We start from the raw sequence: 21,968 nt of genomic DNA on the forward strand, positions 1-21,968 counted from the left end.
ATTTCAAAACTGTCATCATTCACATCCATTGCTGAACTAATATCTCTATTTTTGTCAATTTATGAAATGGACAGGCCTCTAATGCCGTTTATTTTACATGGTATTTTTATCATGGGAGTGAACAGTCTGAAATGTTTTGTAGAACTGGAAGTGTTGCACAGTATTACTATCGTAAAGCTACAGAGACTTAGTTTAAAGAACAAAGAGAACTGTGGTTCATACAAAAATATTGATCTTGGACTTGTAGGATAACTAGTATGTTAAACTTCTTTCATTGGCTTCAAAGTCCATCATTGATATCAAAGTCACGGAACTGGGACACAAATACAGTGATTTTTACAGTGCTAGTAAGATATTAGAAAACTCTCAACTCAAGTATCACTGGCCAGATATATTACTTAACTTGACCCTAAAACCATGTCAGTGTCAGAGCACGCCTGCATAATAAGGATGAAAAAACTGCTTGCTTTGCTGGTAGAGGCAAGGAGAGTGCCCAGAGGATTAAGTCTTTGACATATTGGCTCAGTTTCAATAATGCAATGATGTGGATGTCATACACAATCAATCAGATTTTCAGTCCTTTTTGCCACACAATGAGGAGTGCAGATTGCATGAATTTCTGCCCAAGTTTCTCTCTAAAAATGTCCACTTCAACAAAATCTGGAATATTGTAAAAGATTTGTTCTTAGTTTCTCATGGGCAAGCAACTTTAGAAGAAAGATTTTCTAACAACAAGGAAATTGATATAAAACTTTGCTTAAACAATCCCTTATTTCACAGAGATTAATTTATGACCATATTAATGCTGTTGGTGGAGTCCTTAACATTAACATCAACAGCTAAGCATCTGCAAGGCAAAAATATTTTACCTTTAATGAAAAACCACAGAAACGAATAGAAAAGGCAAAAATTGGTCATGAAAGATAGACTGTGATGGATGAAATAGACATAAAAAAGAAAAGTCAGCATTTACAGGAAGATGTTTCTGCTTTGCAGAATTCAGCAGACAAGTTCACTGAAAAAGCACAAACATCAAAAAATTTATTTCTTTACCAAATCCAACAGCCCTAGGCCCAGTATGGCCAGGTGGTTAAGGGGCTTGACTCGTAATCTGAGAGTGGAAGGTTCGAATCTTTGTCACACCAAACATGCTTTCCCTTTCATCTATGGTGTGTTATAATGTGATGTTCAATCCCATTATTTGCTGGTAAAAGAGTAGTCCAAGAGTGGGCGATGGGTGGTGATGACTAGCTGCTTTCCCTGGAGTCTTACCAAAGGGCTGGTACAGATAGCCTTTATGTAGTTTTATGCAAAATCAAAAACAAACCAACAATCCTACACACATTGCCAAAGTAAATAAAAATGAACTCGTTAAGTTTGAAGATCAATTAAATGTAAAATTAAAATAACGGTAAGAATAAATATGCATACAATGTACTTGTTTGATTTTTCATTGAAATTTAAAAAATAATTATCCATGTATTTCTCGTTTTCTAACAAGTTGTCTGAATATATTAAATAAGAATCTATTTAGATGTGTCTTGTTTTATTCTTTCTATGCAATAATATAAGGTCATTGACATAAATAGTGCAAATTGTTCTGGAAAAATGATATTTTGAAGTGAAATGTTCTGGAAAAATTTCTTGAGTATGAATCATGTAAGGGGAAATTGTGTGAATAACAATCCAAAGCAAGTTTCCTCAAGCTGAAAGCATCAGTCTGAGCTGTTCTGAAAAGTTGGTGGTTGGTGCAAAAATGTTGAGAAAGAACTGGGTTTTTAAGAAGTCTCGCATATACTAGTGTGAACTTTCACCTTGGTACTGAATTATAAGAATACAAGTAATGATCATTTGTGACTGAGGTAATCAGTAGCTAAAGCTAGTTATGATTATAGGATTACCATGTAATTAGTTCTCTCCAATTCCCTTGATTTAAACTTCAAGTTTGGTTTTTAGGTTTTTTGTGTCTACATTTGTTGTCCAAATTTTATCTGTACTTATTTTACTAACTCTACAGATGTTATTTTTACCAACATATAAGTTGTTTGAATTATTAAAAGCTATTATTCTGAGCTTATAAATGTTCTCTTCTGAATTCAGAATTGAAGATATTAGCAATCTTTCTGGCCTTTACTCAAGTAGACCTTAGTTCTTTAGTGGTGAGCAAAAAGACAGGTTAAAAGTACAGGGTGTCAACTTGTCCTACATTTAGGGACATAGTCTTAAATTTTTATTGACATCAATGAAAGAATAAATAAGCATCTTAAATAAATGTAAATAAATGTATTTTTTCCTAAAAGAAAGGCTTAGTTCACTATGTAACGTATCCATTCTTATGCTAGTATAATATTCAGCAGTACATACATAACATTAGCATTAATGTAATAATTATGACATAAACACTTTTGTTATTCAATTAAAGGAATAGTGTAACATCTGGTTGTTATAATTAGCTTTCTGATATGAAGCTTTAAGATTGATTATTGCCATACATACACTGTAAATACATATGAAAATTGGTGATGAATAGCTTAAGGATCATATGTATACATATTCAGTGAGTCACATGTTTGCAATTTTAATAAAACAGAAAATATTTCCTTATATTACTATAATAGATAAATCTGTCAGTAAATTTAAATGTTTAATTACAGATTTTTGAGGTAAATTTTTTTGATGTAATTTAGTCACATTTTAATCATTTGTGAGAGCCTATCAAGAAAACTTCTGATGACTGATTATCTTTTTAAAAAATGAAAAGAAAAACACATTATTACTATTATTATATTTATACAAATGAATGTAGTGAAAGTTGATTCCTGTACTCCTATTAACCCTAGCATTTTGGAACTTGTGAAAAATCATTGTCTGAGGGTATTTTGATTTTGCACTGATTTTAATAAATCTGATTGACCTGTTAGTTTTCAAAAAAGTAGATGATGTTACAAGATATTCAAATCTGTGCTAACAGATATCAAAATTATAAATTGAGGAATTAATTGATATTGTATGATATGATTTTTCTAGCATAACTTGTATTGTTCTTTGTAGATTGCTTATTGTTTGCTATAAAAATAAGGAAATTTCTAAATAAATCTGTCACAGATTCAGTTGATAACTGATACTCCCTGTGATGTAGAAAAGGTTTTGTTGCTTCTCATGTATATTGGTGCATCTACAAAAAGGAGTTTGGTTATGAAAACTGGTGGTTGATAACAATTATTGTAACACACTAATACCACTCAGTTTGTGATGTCGAGAAAACCCACTTGTAGAGAAATATATATACAAAAACGGCTCGTTTGGGTTGAGAAAATATTTTACATAGAAGAGCGAACAATGTTTCGACCAATATAAAGGAACGCCTTTATACCTATATAATAAATAAAATTATATATTCAAACATCTAACACCGCCATCTACATTCCGACACTCAGTTACACAACCTCTTTTCAAACATGTGGTCAGCTTCGGTTAGTTACCTCTTTCTTTGTGAACCTGACGATGACAGAAGAAGGTTGAAACGTTGTTTGCTCTTCTATGTAAAATATTTTCTCAACCCAAACGAGCCGTTTTTGCATATATAATTGTAGTTTAATTCTTTCTTGATGTCAGTCAAAACTCTTATCTTCCATTTCATTTCCATCAATACTTGAAATTGGTACTTTTGGTGATGATGTAATAGCAGCAGATATAATTTGATTGGAAAGAGCAGAATCATCATACTACAGTTTGAAAATGAGCATGTTTTATTCAATGCTGAAGTGTTCTGTAATGAGTAAAAGGACAGTGAGCAGAACTAAAATGTTCTACCTTCTGGCAGTTGGGCTAGGTCCTGCTTTCACAAGATAAATGATCAAAGAATTGAAGCCTTCATCCATTGCCTTTTCTATCTACAACAAGAATCATGTTAGCCTATGTAAAGAAATGTGTGAATCTTCACTTTTGATACTGGTCTTCAACTTTTATAAGGTGTTGTTTTTTGATCATGCAGAAGGAGAGAGAGCTTGAGAGAAAAAAAAAAGGAAGTTTAGGGTCCTGGACACTTCATATGGGGCCTTTGTGACATTCATACTTGTAGAATTATATGCTAGAAGACAGATAATGTTATAACAACTTTGTTATATTGACAACACAGCTCAGACTGTTTTTTAGGTAATTTTGGTAAGAGGAACTACAAGTGTGGCACGTAGGTTTCATGATGAGATCAGGAACTTGTTAAAGAAGTTACTGTTAAGAAAGATCCTATTCAGGGAAAAGATTGTTCGTATCTGGTAATTGTATTCCATGTCTAAACATATTCAGGTAGTGGCATTGCCATTGATAAAAACACAAGAGGAAAACTAGTCAAATGTTCTGAACAGAAAAAAATGTATACTTGGAATGAGAGCCAGTTATTATGATGCTGCTTCCCATTTTCTAAGAGACTACCCATGAAGAATAAACTACTTATTGGTCTAGGATATTTTAATTAATATATGATTAACCAGTCAAGACTAATTTAAATTGAGCACATTGCACTAAAACAGGAGATGGATTTTCTTTGGAGTACTGACAGCTTTTGTCTCATTGGTTCAGGGTATTTGAAGTATATTTTTTTTTTACAAAAGTTCTTCTATTTTTTAATTTTTTCTTCTGTTTTAAATCATTTATCAATTAAGCAGTAGAAGCATTTTTAAATATTCATTTTTAGTTCTATGTTTCATTTTGTCACTTCTTTCAAAGATCATCTATTAGATAATACTTTATTTTTTCTTTCTCCAATAAAGTCATCTTTGGTACCATTAACATTTTTCTTTTCAGCTACAGTTTGTTTCATTTCTATTTTTCTTGTTTTTCTCTCCATATTCGCTCTCCTCTGATACTCAAAATGAGCATTTCCAGTAGCAGACAGTACACTTGCTTGATTAAAGGAAGTTTTTGTGGTTTTTAACTATTAGGATCTGAAAACTCCATGTCCTTTAAGAATTGTAATCCATTTACTGCTTTTCTGCAAAGGAAACTCCTTCATGTTCTTTAAGAATTGTAATCCATTTACTGCTTTTCTACAAAGGAAACTCCTTCATGTTGTTTAAGAATTGTAATCCATTTACTGCTTTTCTACAAAGGAAACTCCTTCATGTTCTTTAAGAATTGTAATCCATTTACTGCTTTTCTACAAAGAAAACTCCTTCATGTTCTTTAAGAATTTTAATCCATTTACTGCTTTTCTACAAAGGAACATCATTTGTAAATGCTAGTCTTTTATGTTGAATGTTCTTGGTTGATTTAAACTTGATTATAAGTAACATGCTTATGCCAATTTCAGCTATTTAAAGCTATGTTAAAATTTGTGTAATTATTCCATATTCAGTGTTTTTCATCTGTACAGTCTTCACCATTAATAATGTTATATAAGCACTTAATTAGCTTCTCTTTTCTGAAACAAGAATGTAATTAACTATACAGTTTTGTTTTGTTTTTTGGATTTCTTTCACATGTAGAACTTGTTTTCATTTGGTGATGAAGATGGAAAAGGAATTGAAGCCAAGTTACAGCATCCTTTGGGTGTATCTTGGTGCTCTTTTAAGCAAGTGTTGTATGTTGCTGATAGTTACAACCATAAAGTGAGTTCTTAATTAGATTTTGTTGTGCTACCTTAGAACACATTGCATATAAATATATTTCTTAATTAAACTTTCAAGATGTTACTTACTTGGCCATTGTTTAAGTATTTTTAAAAGTTTTAAATTACGCAAGAACATTTGTGAAACCGTATTTAAAAAATCAGTCTAAAAATTTGTTAGCTAGAGGAATTTTACACAAGAAGAAAACTAAGAAGTTTGGTGTTTCACACCAAATTCTGTCTGTCTAGAGTATGGTCAATACAGTAGTAGATGTACATCAATATTCTGGTAAAAATGTTACTTTTTAAAACATAGTGCTTCATGCTACTAGCCTGCATGCCCAGTGTTGCCCAAAGTCAGGGCACTGCTCCAGTTCAGACATCACCAAAAATTCTGGAATCCAATTCCTCCACTCTTTTATTTTTAGTATGAATGGAAATGTTTTCAGAAAAATAAATTGGAAGCATTTTATTTCAAGGTTGAAGTAATCATATACCAAAATTTAACTATTTTAGCTAAATTTTATCAAGTTATGTTTGTGATATGAGCATTAGTAAAAATGCCTTAAATTTTTAAGTGGAAAAGATATTCATTCAACATAATGAATACATGTTAATATATATTACAAAATATTCACCATAGAAGCAAAAACACTATGTAAGAGTTACCAAATTTTGGTATATGATTACTTCAAACTTGAAATAAAATGCTTCCAGTTTATTTTTCTGAAAACATTTTCATTCATACTAAAAATAAAAGAGTGGAGGAATTGGATTCCAGAATTTTTGGTGATGTCTAAACTGGAGCAGTGCCCTGACTTTGGGCAATACTGGGCATGCAGGCTAGTAGCATGAAGCACTATGTTTTAAAATGTAACATTTTTACCAGAATATTGATGTACATCTGCTACTGTATTGAGCATACTCTAGACAGACAGACAATTTGGTCTAGACCTGAAAGAAAAAAAAATATTTGTTATGTAGTTGTTCAATTAAAAAAATTTAAACAAATGCCAAGTTGTAGTCTAAGATGTTTTAAACATGAAGGAAAGGCAATTCCTGTCTGAAACATAAGTTTTTAAAGTTTGGTGAATAAATTAAATAATGTCTTATCTTTGGTGCATAAAATATAGAATCTGAAAAAATATAGCTTTAACAGAGACATTTATGGCATATAGTAGTTGTAATAAAAGGTTAAGAACCTGAAGCACACAACTTTATGAGAATGGTTATACTTAAATTTTAACAATGTTCTGAAATAGCAGTAGTATAAACTTACCAAAATATCAGCACATGTATCTACTTTAGTAATAGTATGAATTCTGTTGAACTGGCAAATTAATATTTAAACAGTTAGTACATATACCAAACATTGGTATACAAGCATTGTTGATAGTGCATCTGATGTCTATAACCAGTTGGCTATGTAACATTCAGATCTAATTATCTACACAACTTTCTTGTTCCACTACTAGTGTAACACTGCAAAGTACTCATTTACTAATGCTTTAAACTCATTTAATTACTAATATAAGTGACACATTCACTTCTAGGCTAACTAAGATGTCCATTCCCAAATTCAGGTGATACGTACATTCATTGATATAGTATATACATCACTGAAAAACTGTAAATATCCATGTATAGTGTGCACGTTTTTACAAAATTGTTGGGCTAAGTGTGAAGTATTCATTGTATGAGAACAATACTTTTCAGGTGAAATTTTCAGTCCAAATGCTGTCTCAGTATATTTTATATTCTGATGAAATCATCATTTGTCACTGTTTGGTCACTGGAAGTCAAAAAAAGAACAACAATGAGGAAGAATAAACAAAAATCTCCTGACATCTGTTTTATAGACTTCAAGTCATATAAGTATAATAAGTTTTTTTGTAAACCATAAAAACTGCATGGTTTATATGCAGTATTTATTTACAATTAATAATCAGTTAAAGTTTAATTTCACAAGATATTTTGATTTTTTGGAGCTTTTTTTGCACTGGGTTATAAGATGATGTTACTATTTTATGCTACACTACATTCACAATAACAGTATTTGATGTTTTATGCACAGGGCATTGTTTAAAAACATATTTTCACAAATTATTGTAAATTTAGCCTTTACTTGTTCATTATGTAAATTGTTAAATTAGTTGGAAGTGGTATTCAGTTACATGTGCACTTAACATTACTAATCAACACAACAGTATACCACTTGCTACAAAATCCAATCAGCTGTTAAATTTGCTCTGCACATGGTTCATGAGAATATTTATTTTTCCTAATACATGAGACAAGAAAATATTCTAGTCATTATATATGAGGTTACACCCTACATGGATATTTATTATAATAAGTGTTTTTAACAAAGCTGTAAGTATAGTATATATTTAGTAGTATGATGGAGGTACTCATTTTATTTGTTTTTTGCTTCCAGGTGAAAGTCATTACCCCATCAGCTAAAACATGTACTACACTTGTTGGAACAGGCAAAGCAGGCTATAATTCTAAATCTAGGTTTAATGAGGCAGAGCTCAATGAGCCTGGGGGCCTTTGTGTTACAGATAAAGGAGAAACACTTCTAGTGGCTGATACAAACAATCATGTCATAAAGGCCATAAATTTAGTTGATGAAACTGTTTCTGAGGTAAGATATATGTCAGCCAACTTTTGTAACATTTTTTTACCCCCATACCATTGTAAGATTTCTACATGTTTTAATATTCCAATTTTAAGCAAGGAAGTTTATATTTGAAAAATAGTAATCCTTTGCAGTGTAATTAACAAACTTGTTGTTTGTTTTACACTTTTAATTATAGAAAAATTTCATAGTTGATCTTAAAGATTAAAACTGGAGATTTTTCATGGCTAATTTAGCATATGCATTAGTTTTACTTACCATTTAGGCCTTTCACTGCTTAGAAATTATACATTTTACACCAAAATATGTGACAGAATAAAATTTAAACTATTCAGTTGTATTTCATTGGTTAATATAACTTTAAGGGATATAATGAAAAACCTATTTTAGACTTTTGTAGCATTTGAAACTGATTGCATGTCTCTTGTTAATGTTTAAATGTTTTACTTGTTTTACAGTACATAAATACATGTCTATAAATTTTAGATACAAGTATTTTTTTCATATTCCAGAATGAAGGGTTAAAGTTGATAATGTTGATGTCAATATTTTTTTTACAAATTACAAGTGAATTCTGTCCAGAACTTTTTAATCTGTTGGCATTGGAATTTCTATGTGTAATACTAGACATGAAAGCACACTTGTCAAAAGCTTTTGAATTAGATGATGGAAAACATAAAACTCACTGCAGCTTTTAGTTGATAATTTTATTCCATGTTATGAGTTTAAAAATTATTTAAATTTATATTTTGATTTTTTCAAAGGATTGTACCAATCTCATTCATGTGATATTTGTTGTGTTATCTGTGAGATAGTTAGTGTAATGATAGTAGTGTTAATTAATTCCCATGCTTTCAGGACACATTTCAAACTCATTGGCTAAAGAAGCAGTCAAATAATGCAGTATCTGCTTTATCATTCTGATACACCTTTTTTATTAGCAGAAGATGCTGGTGTTAAATGTAATTTTGTTTGTTTTATTGCAAAAACCTTATTGAAGTTTGGGTTCTTTCATAGTTACTGAATCAAGTGTTCTCTTAATGATACAGTTAAATGTTTTAAACATTAGGCTATTTCTTTCAACTAACTTTAGATTTTCTCTAATTATGTCTAATTGATAATACTCCAGGGCTAGTTATATGACAAAACAACTTTAGGTATACCTTTTGTATGTGATTTTAACATTAAAATGATTGAATTAATATTTACAAACATTGTATTTTCTATTTCAGCATCCAGTTTTGGTTGTTTTTGATGAAACAGATAGTTTTAAGCATCTGAAGTTAAAAGATAACTTCACTTGTACTAGTTCTTGTTTGGGAGACACTGCATATATTATACATATTCCAACTGTAGAGATGAGACAAGGTGGTGTTATGATACTCATGTTGGATGTTAATCTAGCTCCTGGAGTTTCTATTAATGATGAAGCTCCAAACAAGTGGCAACTTAATATTTCAGGTATGTTAATTGGCACATCATGTAAGACCATGTAAAATAGTTTTAACCCATATCTCTTGTGATCTTACATAACTTTTCAAAGGTTAACCAATATTATTTTACAGATGAAACTAAGTTATTTCATGGTATCACTTTAAGTATAAAGGTGATAAAAATACTTGCAAATTAAGAATGAATTAAAATAATCTTGTCAGTTTGGTACATAAAATACATACAGTGGACTAGCAATACTAAAATGTAACTTCTAAGGCTAACTTGTTAGTCCATAGTCAGCTGAGTTTTCACTCTAAATGGATGGAAATTATTAATTATACTGGGTTTTTCAAATAATATTTAATAGTATTTTTATTTTAATAAAATACATACAGTGGACTAGCAATACTAAAATGTAACTTCTAAGGTTAACTTGTTAATCCATAGTCAGCTGAGTTTTCACTCTAAATGGATGGAAATTATTAATTATACTGGGTTTTTTAAATAATATTTTGTAAAATTTTTATTTTACATGTAACTTAATTCACCGCATACTTATGTTATAAAGATTGCTCAATGTGCAAAGTTGCCTATCTACTTTTAAACTTTTAATCAGTAATATAATTACAATTAGTATAAATTTTACATCAAGAAGTAATGTAGAGATTATTTAAAACATATAATAATAATTGATTTTATGGATAAAAGTTTCATCATGTACATACACTTTAATTTCTGTGGTGTGTGTAGATTTTTGAACTAAATATTGTGCATTTTCTTGCTTTTTTCTTTTACTGATAGTTATTATAACTTATATTGGTGTCTCACTAAGTTTTGACTAGCAATACAAAAACAAATTTCATATATCTAAAACTTGTGTGTGTGATATAAATTTGTGATTTTACTGTTTAAGCTTGTGTATATATATCTGTACTTTCCTTAGAGGTTCTTGACAAATAGTAATCAAATGTATATCAGCTTTGAAAACAGATAAGCCTTCTAACTGATACTATTGTAAAGGGAAAGATGCTCCTTTTTCATTCTGCATCATTGAACTTCAGGTAATGATGAGTTTGTCTCTCCTTCTGCCTTGTCTGGAAGTAAAATTTCCAGTGCTGCCTGGTTTTGTCCAACCACTTATGATATGATGAGTCCTCACAATACTATATGTAACACATATAGCACTTTCTAAGCCTGTTACAGGGTTTTACCTTGTTTGTATTTTATGCCCATTCCTTACAACACTTTCTTTCTGGGTGAAGAGTGTACCCTGATATAGCCAAAGTGCAGTCTCCTGTGAATGTGCCCCTATACTGTTCCCAGATATAGAGTGGTACACTCCATTGATTCACTTTCAACACTTCCTAAAAGGAGCTCATCTGGGTAAAATTTTGCACCATATTTACCAGTTATTGTTAATAAATTATTTCTGTACGTTTAAGTTAAAAGTGTCATATTACAACTGAATATCAGATACTAGGTAACCTGACATTTGTATTTAACAGAGTATTTTGTAACCTAAAATGTAAAGGTTCAATTGATTCTATAATGCTTAATTAATTTCCTGAATATGTGTTTTATAACTTCATTCCATAAAATACTATGGTGTGTTTCATAAATATGATCTTCAAGAGGGAAGTTTAAGTCATATTTTTACAAACATATCTACAAACATATCTTTTACACATTTTGACATATTTGCATAAAATTTCACATAAATCTTTATAAAAATATCTAGTTTATTGTTTGTAGTTGGGAATGTCATTTTAAATGACTTATTTTCAAGGCAAAGTAAAATTTTGTTTACTGAAAATGTCAGCAACTTTGTTCATTACATCTAAAGTTTTTGTTTTGTTCTAACCCTTCTAAATTTTGTACCATGCATACTGTTATTGCAATTTGAGTTATATTTTTCTCTTGTAATGCATTCATTGGTGTCAAAACCTGTATCATTAGCAGTGTTTCTATATTATGTAATTCCATTATTAAGCCTGTTTAATTAAAGCATATTTTAAATGTTACATCTATGAAAGTGTTATAAAAAATATTTTTCTGAATGCTGTATGACAATAGTAAGTATTAAAAATTAAAATGGTTAGTTGACTGTAGTTGATCTTTGTGTCAGATAATGTGTCAACATTTGTTTTATTAGATATGGTATGATTTACACACAGAACATTTCATCTCATTAATGAAGTTTTTATTTCACATTACTCATCAGCATTTGTAAAAGATCTCAATTTCTTTATGTTTCTCATTTTAGATATTTGTGGTGGAGTAGTTGTTCACTTATCTGTAATGTAGATTTTAAGATGAAATGGTTGTTACTTTTTAAATACTCGAAGGGAACAACTGTGAAAATAATTTCTTATTGTGTCATGCAGATAATGAAATCAAGAGTTCATATACTGCTTACTTTGCTTCTGTGTCTCACTTGATGTTTTTTGTTTTTTGTTAGGCATTTTATGTTAAACTTTTTATTATAGAATAGACTAATTAATTTATTAGTTCTTATAACATCTTATTATTTGTAGTATATTAAATTTCTTCATGGTGAAAAGCTAAAAAATAACGTGATTTAGAATCTGTTTAACCCTTTCGAGATGGGCTTGGTATAATATACAAGTTTGTCTACACATTTGTGCACATTAAATATTTGCACTTTTGATACAACATATGTATCTTCACAAAATTTGGTATACTTTAAGTAAAGATTACAAGTATTTTGTATATAAAAAATCATGCTTTTTAATGAAATATTTTTTCTAAAGATTTGTTTTTGAAAATAGTCTGTGCAAAGTGATTTCATGTTATGATTGACAAACCTATTCTTCCTCCCAAAAATCTCATATAGTATTTGTGTAATCTCTAAAACCTCTAAAATACTTTTCAAACATTTATTTTCAATAATACTTTATATTTTATGTTACACTCTATGTCTGTCATTTGACCAACTTTATAACCATCATAAAAAAAATTAGGAAATACGTTTTTTATGCTAGAATGACTACATATTGTAACATGAAAATACAAGTGTTTAATCTAAGTAGCTTAAGTCTCATAACGCTATATTTATTTTTTATTATAGTGGTCTTCCAATCCTGCCTAGCTAACATTATGTAACTTGCATTGATGTTGTGCACATGCACTCATGTTATGTGTCCAGTAATATAAAATTAACCTTTAGTTTTCTGAGTCTAGGCTGTTTTAGTGGATTAGTATTTTGTTTTATACAGTCATAATTCAATTATATATATATCAGTATACATTGTTACTATTTAGAAATAAATTATTAAACTTATTTTTCTTAAAATATGGAATGATAAATCTAGAAGTAAAGCAAATATCTCTTCTTGCTATGACCTATGATCTCAATTGCTGCTGGACATAGGTTGCTAGGCCTTTTAAAATTTAACACTTGCAGGATATCAAACAAAACAATTTTTTAGGGTTTATATATATATATATATATGTATGTATACAGTTAAATAACCAAAAATAACACAAATAATTATACTAATACCATAAAATTCCACTATAATTTATTATGCTTAGTAACTAAATTGTATTGAGATTTTAAAAACATGGAACTTTGAGCAGACTAAAAACAACTTACCTTCATGCAATTTTAGATTAAAAGAATGTTGTAGCCTTTTCATAGAAATGGCTGAGTAAACCATTTAGAGGACATTCTAAACTGTTTATTGGTTATTCACATGTCATATATTGTAGTTTGAGCATATAAGGGAATGTTTCAAAAAATAGAAAGAGTTGAATGGGCCACCATGTTTGATTCAGTATATAAATCATACCTCAGCAAAATAAAAAGATATGAAGTTCTTATTTTATATTCTAGCTTTTCAATATTAGTAATTTGAGTTCCTAATTTGTACGAAATTATAAACTTACTAATTTGACATCACAGACGTCTAATTTTAAACAGTGCTTCATTCAACATACCACATGACTCTCTAAAATATATATTTAGGTGTGTTCTTTTAATATTTATTTTTAAATTAAGAAATTAACTCACATATAACATAAAGTTTGAATTATAATCTACAACTTGATTTCAAACTTGACATAAATTAATAAAGTAATAGTTCAATAAAATTTTGAATGCAAGTCAACAAATGTGATGTCACAACTTTTGTCCTGTGATCTGTCGTGAAAGGGTTAACTGTGCTGGACACTCAAAACCTGGCAGAGGAACATGACATAACTGTTCCCAAATTTCAGTTGATTCTGTTTGGGCTTACTTTATTTTGAATTAAGTTGATATTTTCTCTCACTTTTTAGTTTCATGTTAAAGTATTGTCCCATTCAGCTTCCATAAAGAGGAAAAGTGATATTTAAAATATACGTTAAAGTAAATACTTCATCTATGGAAATTTAATTTTGCTCAGTGGAATAATTACTATGTTTTCATTGTTACAACCCACAAATTATATGTTAATGCTTATATGAAATATTTTTAGACAAAAGAAACTACAGATATATGTAATAGTTTAAAACTATGTATATCTATTATATGGTGTGACTAGTTTGATATTTTTTAAACAGATTCATCAAAATTGACAGCACTACAAATGAATGCTGACATTAACACTCCTATCCAGTTATCAGTGCCTGCAGAGTCTAGAACTACATATCCTGTTAAAGTTGATGTGGAAGTTCATTTGTTTCTGTGTAAAAAGGAACTTGGTGTATGTTATATGAAAACTATTCTGTTCAAAGTGGTCGTTGTCATCTGTAAAACAGGTCAACTTGAAGCGAGTCTCAATTTGAAGTGTTTCATAGAATGAACTGTTGAATATGGGTAAGAAAATAATTATCACATTTAATTTTAGCTCTAGAGGCAGCCAAATCAAGGTTTGTAAGATCGTAATATCTTTGAAAAAAAAAATCTTGTTATACATGTATTATGAATTCTCAGATTTTGTGTCTAACTCTTAATTTGAAAAGTAAATATTACTTAGTAGACTTCATTTAATCAACTTACAACCAAAAACACATGATAGAACAGTAGTGAGGGTATGGTTGGTATATAATAATAAAGCAATCTGTAATGAAGCATCAGTATGACAGATCTCATTGTTGGTACAATATGATTGTGTATCCAGACATTGTACATAAGTACAAATAGATGCAATTGTTGGTAAAACATAATCATAGAACCAGATACCACGCATCAACATGACAGATGTTATTGGCAATGGATTCATGGTGGGTAAAATGAAGTTTAATAATAAAGATGAAGGCAGTTATTAAACATTTTATTTACAAGGTTTGAATGTCTTAGAATACATTTATTCCATTTTCAGTGAAATCTGAAAATAATGTTACAAGAATATTAACTATAACTATACTATTTTTATCACTAGTTTATTTATTTGTTATGTAAAGCAATAAATAGAAGAATAAACATGATTACAGATGTTACTGCAAACCAGTTGACTTTTAAGTGGGAAAATTTAAAATAATTGTAGAACTAAAGAGGTTTGTAAGTTAAGAGTAGGATTGTCTTTATCCATTAGTAAACCTTCTTCAAGCTATGAAAATTCTGTTGTAATAACAGAGAAACTGTATATTGTGACTGGTGGCTTTCAACATCTAAAAAAATTGATGAATAACTACATTTAAGTACTGAGCATCAGTTTTTTTGGATACTCTTAAAGGTTCACAGACTAGTTTGCAAACACCATTTTGTTTCATCATGTAACAATCATTACATGTATACTTATGCACAAGCAATGAACAGAGTTTTTAGAAGTTTAGGTACTTTATCTTGAAATAAGTGTTTAATATGAAGGTTATATATTTATATTAGCTAAAGTTGAGGACAGACTGGAAGTTATTTTTAATGTTGTAAGGACAGTGAACCTATAAAAGGAAGAGAGATAATGATAGGAAATTTGGAGACTGTGTGTGCACATTGACTGGTGGTTAGAATTTGTTGTTGAGGGATTTACATGTAATGTTTGTTAGATTAGAAAATCTATTGGATAAACATTATTTAACAGGTATTTGTGCATAAGTTTACTTTGTCATAAAATAATTTGAACAAAAATTAAAATTTTTGTTTAACAGTGACATGACTAGATTACATTTTAGGAAGTTGGGGTGAAACTACTAAAATTGGTATAAAGGTCTGTAAAAATAGTTTTATGTTTACCTTTTTTGGTAATACTGGCATTTAAGAATGGGAAAAAATCATTTTCTCTGCATGGATAGCAGCAGAGCAAAGCCACTTTGAAACTAAACAGCTTTTGAAATGTAGTCAGAGCCTGTTGCCCAGGGAACTGTGTTAAAAATCTCATGCATCAATGAAGTTATTCATGAATCAAAATCTAAGGCTTCCAGTATTCTTTATTCTAAATCCAGATTATAAAAAAATTGACAAAATTATTGTAATAATTTTATATTGTCATTCTGTAAGTCATATCAAATCACTTTTATATTTGTGCGTATATTCAGCTGTGAAAAAAGTTGATATTTGACAGGTAAAAATGAGGTGACTGTGGAAACATCATGTAGGCCTCAATTTCACTTTTGCAAAATTTTTCCAGTGTAATTCTAAATATTTTGCAAAAGACTCAAATGCTAATAGGTGCTATTAATATAATGGAGTTATGATTTATATCAAGATACTATTAGATCTAGTCTAGGACTTTTAGGTTATGCCAGCTTATCCCAAACTTTATATCTCAGAACAGCTGGTATGGGTATTAATACTTTTACTGATAAGGAGAGAAAACGTTTCAACCTTCCTAGGTCATCTTCAGGTTAAGAAGGTTGAAACTTTGTTCTCTCCTTATCAGTAAAAGTGTGTTAATACCCATACCAGCCTTTCTGAGATATATTTTTATTTCAAGTGGGTTTCTCATCATCAAGAATTACTTATCCCAAACTTTCTTGGTTCACAGTGCCCTTAGTGTTTCAGCACTGCACCCCTAGGCAAAAGGAAAACCTAACAGTTCCATTTATTAAATAGTTAGGTCGAAACAACATAATAAGTATTTATGTCCTAACAACTTAGTAGCCATTTGAAAGAATAATACATATAAATTGAAAATAAAAACAATATTTTTATTTAATTTTTAAATAACTACAATAACTAATGGGATATGTGCACTTGTTGAGCACTGCACACCTTCTCAAATTTTGGAATCATATTGGACACCCCCACCCTCGTTTCCTTTTCCACATTCATTTTCACACAGTACTTACTTTTTATCACAACAACTGTTGAAAACCCATCTTCACAGAGATATGATTTTGCCAATGGAGTTGGGATTCACTGAGTTTTAGCACTTAGCAGCGTATATTCATTTTTCACTGATATCCAAAACTCAATTAGTTTCATGCTGCCAAATTTTGTTTTTAAAGTCTTGTCACAAGACAGCTCAATAAGATCTGCAGAGGTAAATTCAGATGGGGCCTTAGCCCTGAATGGGTCTTGGATCCATGCAGACTACTCCATATCTTCTGGAAAGTAATTTTTAAACCAGTCACTGAGCTGTGTTAGGTAGGTGCTCCTTAAAAGCAGATTTTAGTTTGTGGGTCAAATCAACTTCATTGGATGTAAAAAAAACTGCTGTAACAGGAATAAACAGTCTTTGCCATCATTTTTATTCATTTTTTCTCTCCATAGTAGTAACTTTTTCTCAAGGCTGAAACATTTTCTGCAAGTTTCACAATATGTGTGTTACTTTCCTGCACAGAGAGATTCAGTGCATTCACATTTTTGAAGAGATCACACAGGTATTCTAATTTTGACAAAAAATCAGTATCCACAAATTTTTTTACCACATTCATGTTCTTTTTCTTCAAGATAAGAGTTCCTGTCATAATTCGAATACACAGGATGCTAAATTCCTATGGGAGAATTATTGCGAGCTACAGCAGTACAACAAAGATGTGTGCTCAGATCCCATATCCTCACACAGTTTTTAAAAGACCTTGCCTTCTGTGGCAGAGTTTTCATAAAGTTCACCACTTTCAACACACTTTCTAGGACTTTGTTTTTTTTGATGCAATGGCTTCCCTGTGGATTATGCATTGGGTTCACAGTGCATCAAGAGCTTTGCTTTGTATGAGTGCTTGCAATCCTCCATAACAGTTGGACATAGAGCAACCAGCATCAGTACAAATGCCAATGCACTTAGTCCAGTCTAAGTTGTTTTCACACACAAAAGTGTCAAGGATCTCAAGTCTTGAGCTTTATACCTACTTCTGCAGTGGTACTTTTACAGAAGAGAAGGTCTTCCACAATTTTGTCACCATCCACGAATCGTGTAGCAAATCAAATGAGTATGCTTGTTACTATTCAACGCCTCATTTAACTAACCAAAATTCCTTCCCTTTCATTTGTTTTAGTTAGCTGATTGTTGAGGTCTTCAGCCATGTGTTGAATTTTACAACTGATAGTATTGGTGGATAAAGGCACCTTTAAAAGCAGTCTTCACACAGATTCACCAACCATAATGCTCACCATATCCACTGCAGCTGGTATAATCAGTTTTTCTGCAATGGTGTGAGGATTTTTTACATTTCTCAACTCTTATGCCACCTTGTAGGATACTAGCAAAACATTGCTTGGTATTGATGCTTGTTCCAAAAATGTACCTTTTTGTTCTTTCAATTCTTTGAACTTTCTGGTAAAGTAATCAGGGGATTTACTAGCCATGTTAGGAAGATTGGTCTCTAAGTGGCATTTTAGTTTAGTTGGTAGCTTGCACTCTGGAGCCAAAACTTTTAGACATAATACACACTTCAGACTCTCTTCATGATTGACATCTACCAAAGTAAAATCGAAATCAAGATAACTATCATCATATTTCCATTTATTCACAACTTCATCACTGGTCTGTGGTTTGCCATCCTTTTCGTCACTCCCATGCTTGTTAATGTTAAAACAATTTCCATTTTTATGCACAAAGGCTAAAAATCTGCAAAATAAGTCACTGAATTTTGCTAGAGCTTGCAGACCTTTGATAACAACACCCTTCAGTAATTTCTATTACTAATGGACCAGGACAGTTGAAAGGTATTTATATACAAAATATAAGAAACAAGAAAGTTTGAGAAGTTACTGACATGGCCAAAAGTACAAATTAATAAAAACATATCTCAAACATTCAAGAACATTTTTGAAAGGGATGTAACGCTATCTAATGTTAAAACTGTGAACCACCTTAAACCAATAGTTTGTGTAGTGTCCAACAGATGTTAATATCATTATGGTTTTCTCAAAATTTTGAAATATTTTGGTGAGCTCCTGTGAGTTTGCCTCACAGCCCTGGAACTCCTCGGAACACAGTTTGGGAAACACTGGGTTAGGCTGCATTACTGGCATTAAGACCTTACAGGCTTACTAAGCATGCAGCTAAGTAAGCCTCTTTAGTACCCAACTTTACCATGCTTATGATTACATTGTTTTTAATGTAAACTTTAAATTGTTTAGTTTTACAACTTACAAATAAGTTACTTGTTATAGGCTAAGTCACTCACAAGTTTAGGCCTTGAAGTGATTATATGTCTAGATTGAGTTTGATTACTTTTGTGATTGTGTTTGAGAATTATTTTTGAATAGATCATCACTAAAGGGGCTCATAAGTTGTGCATAAAACATGAAAATCTTGCCTGTTCAACAACAACACACATGCACCATAGTGTGATGCATACTTTGTTTCAGAAAACCACCAATAAACTATATTATTAATATATGCATTCTAGTTTACAATATTTCCAAGTTTTCCCAGTGTTGCATGTTGGTAAATATTTGTCTGAATGTTTCAAAATAAACGGATTTCTAGTAGCCATTTGTCCAATACTTTTGGGAAATGAAGTTAAGAAGTTAGATTATTTGTTTTACCAATTTAACTTTTTCAACTCTGCCTATGGATTAAGATGTGAACTTGATATTTGAGTGTTAGGAATTAAGGTAAGAATAGAACTTAGAAACATGATTGTCAAAACAGCATTCATTTTAGCATAAAAGCCTATTGGTTAATGTTTGGTGCAGCTGATATTCTATGACAATTTTATCTATCTGGTCATAAATGACATTATTAAAGAGAAAATGTTTTAACTTCATGGAAAGGGCATGAAGTTCCAAGAATTATTTATTGGCTTAAATAAAATACTGCTCAGTATCAGAAGGAAAGAGGGAATATGTGATTCAATCAAAAATTTCATTAAGGGAATATTAATATAGAAAGTTTCAATATTGAAGCTGGTCATAGAATACTGATCAGCAGGGGCAACTGTAGAGATTTCAGAAGCACAGGTAAAAGAATTTGTAATAGTAACTTTATTTAAAGTGAGGAGTTTAAAAATAGGAACAGTAAATTTGGAGAGGAACCTACATCTGAGAGGATAAGACAGAGGCTATCCATATTTGTCACCTTTTGGTAGGCCGTAAAGAATACCATGTTTAGGGCCACATAAAGCAATTGCTTGAAAAGTCATTTCAGAGATCATATTTTGACTTTTAAGGATCTTGAGAAAATGTGAGATCTCATTCCTAAAAGTTTTGGATAAGAAATTGCAGTGTTAAGTATCCCTCATATAATGTCAATTTAATGTCTACTGACTTACTGAAAGAGAACAATTACTGTTTAGTGATGCAAGTGATTAAAATGTGACCCTCTCCTGGCAACTATTGACAGAAATCAGTTTTTTCTTAGTGACAAAGCTTAATGACAGTTTTAAGAGCTTGTGAGCAATGTTTTTAGTTTAGATTTTACAAGATTGTGCATTGTATTGTTGTTTAACTTAGTGAACAAAGGAAAGGAAGGGTTCTGTAAGATTTTTTTTCAAAATTATAAGCTTAATTAGTATAGTTGAGTTTGAAAGGTGGAATGCTAAATGTAAAGCCTTTTATTAGAGTTCATTTATAAACGTTATAAAGTTGAAGATTACTCAAATATTACATTATTAGGATTAAATCCTGGAGAAGAATGTGAATAGTCACAAGTCACAATTTTTGAAGTTTTCTGTCTTGGACTTTGTCCTGTTTGGTTATAAGATTGTATGGGTTTAAGCACATCAAATACACAAAACATACTTTTGGTTATCTTTATTTTGACATTGTAGGTTAGGTGTTGATATATAGGGCTTATGTTTCAGTTTAAGTTCTTGTTGTAGTAGTTGTTTTTTGCAGGTGGCGAATGCATCCGAGTTCTGGAGTTTACATTTACTACTTTGAAATGGAAAAAGATACTGTCAGTTTATTTGATCAACATTCTATATGAAACTTGTATCAAGGGTTGCTTTTTTAGTCTTTAAATCAATCTCTTCATGCCATCTGAAAAGTTATTGGGTGTTTGTCCTCTACCATCTGGTTTAAAACACTGACAGTAGATTCATGATTAGGAAAACAAAGTCTAATAATAATGAAGGTGGTTGGCAAAACACAAAAAAATTTATTTACAAGTTTCTGATGTTTCAAAATACAGTGGAGCGCCATTAAGCCGCGGACCAGTAAACTGCGAAATTGCTTAAGCCGCTGTAGCAAGTCTTGTGAGCGAGGATTATCGCGGCTCACCGCTAATTTAAGAACGTGTAAAAACTAGGCCGGTCAACGAATGTCAGAACGGCACTCGAATATTCGTGGGCGAAAATTCGTGAATATCCGAATATTCGTGCATATACTTGTTAGATAGTTTTAGAATTATTAATTAATAATTAACTTACCTTAAATTGCAATATTTATGCCAGTAAAGAGTAGAAATAACTTGTTTTTCATCATTTACTGAAGTTTACATTCTTTTCTTGAACTTCCTGTCACAGTGCACCATGGGTAATGTATTACTGTAAACCATATTGTTGCTGCTCTGTTCAATGTGAGCCCTCTGTACAAAAGCTGACTTCTGGCACCTGTGACCTGTTTTTTCTTATTTTGATGCTGTAAAATTGTTGTCCATTATTATTTTATTTATGTAATTATATTACTATACTGTGTTGAATAAAATACTTGTCGAAATAATTATTGTTGTTTGTTTTCTTTTATTCTACACACTGGGGAAACAACATTATTAATAAACATGAACTTTATTAATGAACATAAAAAACATCAGAAAACAATTAACACTAATCAAGTTAAAATAGACATAAAATACTGAGTTTATGCTGCAGCCACATAGACCTGTTCCACATCCTGGTCAATTATTAATGCTCTGTCCATTGTTACTTGGAAAATATTAAAAGTTAAACACTAACAATAAAACATTTGTAAAAAAACCTCATAAAACAACTTTCACTGAAAATACTGAGTGTATGCAC

General features: G+C 30.7%; 1 protein-coding gene across 1 annotated transcript in view; it reads left to right on the plus strand.

Moving 5' to 3' along the window:
• The window catches only part of LOC143241084 (NHL repeat-containing protein 2-like), a 43,892-nt gene extending 22,187 nt beyond the window's left edge, over positions 1-21,705 (plus strand). Inside the window, exons 7-10 of the mRNA XM_076484606.1 lie at positions 5,484-5,606; positions 8,043-8,252; positions 9,479-9,707; positions 14,244-21,705. Of these exons, the coding sequence (XP_076340721.1) occupies positions 5,484-5,606; positions 8,043-8,252; positions 9,479-9,707; positions 14,244-14,485 (804 nt within the window). The 3' untranslated portion in view covers positions 14,486-21,705. The remainder of the gene's footprint in view (positions 1-5,483; positions 5,607-8,042; positions 8,253-9,478; positions 9,708-14,243) is intronic.
• Positions 21,706-21,968: the final 263 nt, after the last annotated feature.

The sequence above is a fragment of the Tachypleus tridentatus genome, chromosome 13 (assembly GCF_004210375.1).
Source record: "Tachypleus tridentatus isolate NWPU-2018 chromosome 13, ASM421037v1, whole genome shotgun sequence".
NCBI classification, from domain to species: Eukaryota; Metazoa; Arthropoda; class Merostomata; order Xiphosura; family Limulidae; genus Tachypleus; species Tachypleus tridentatus.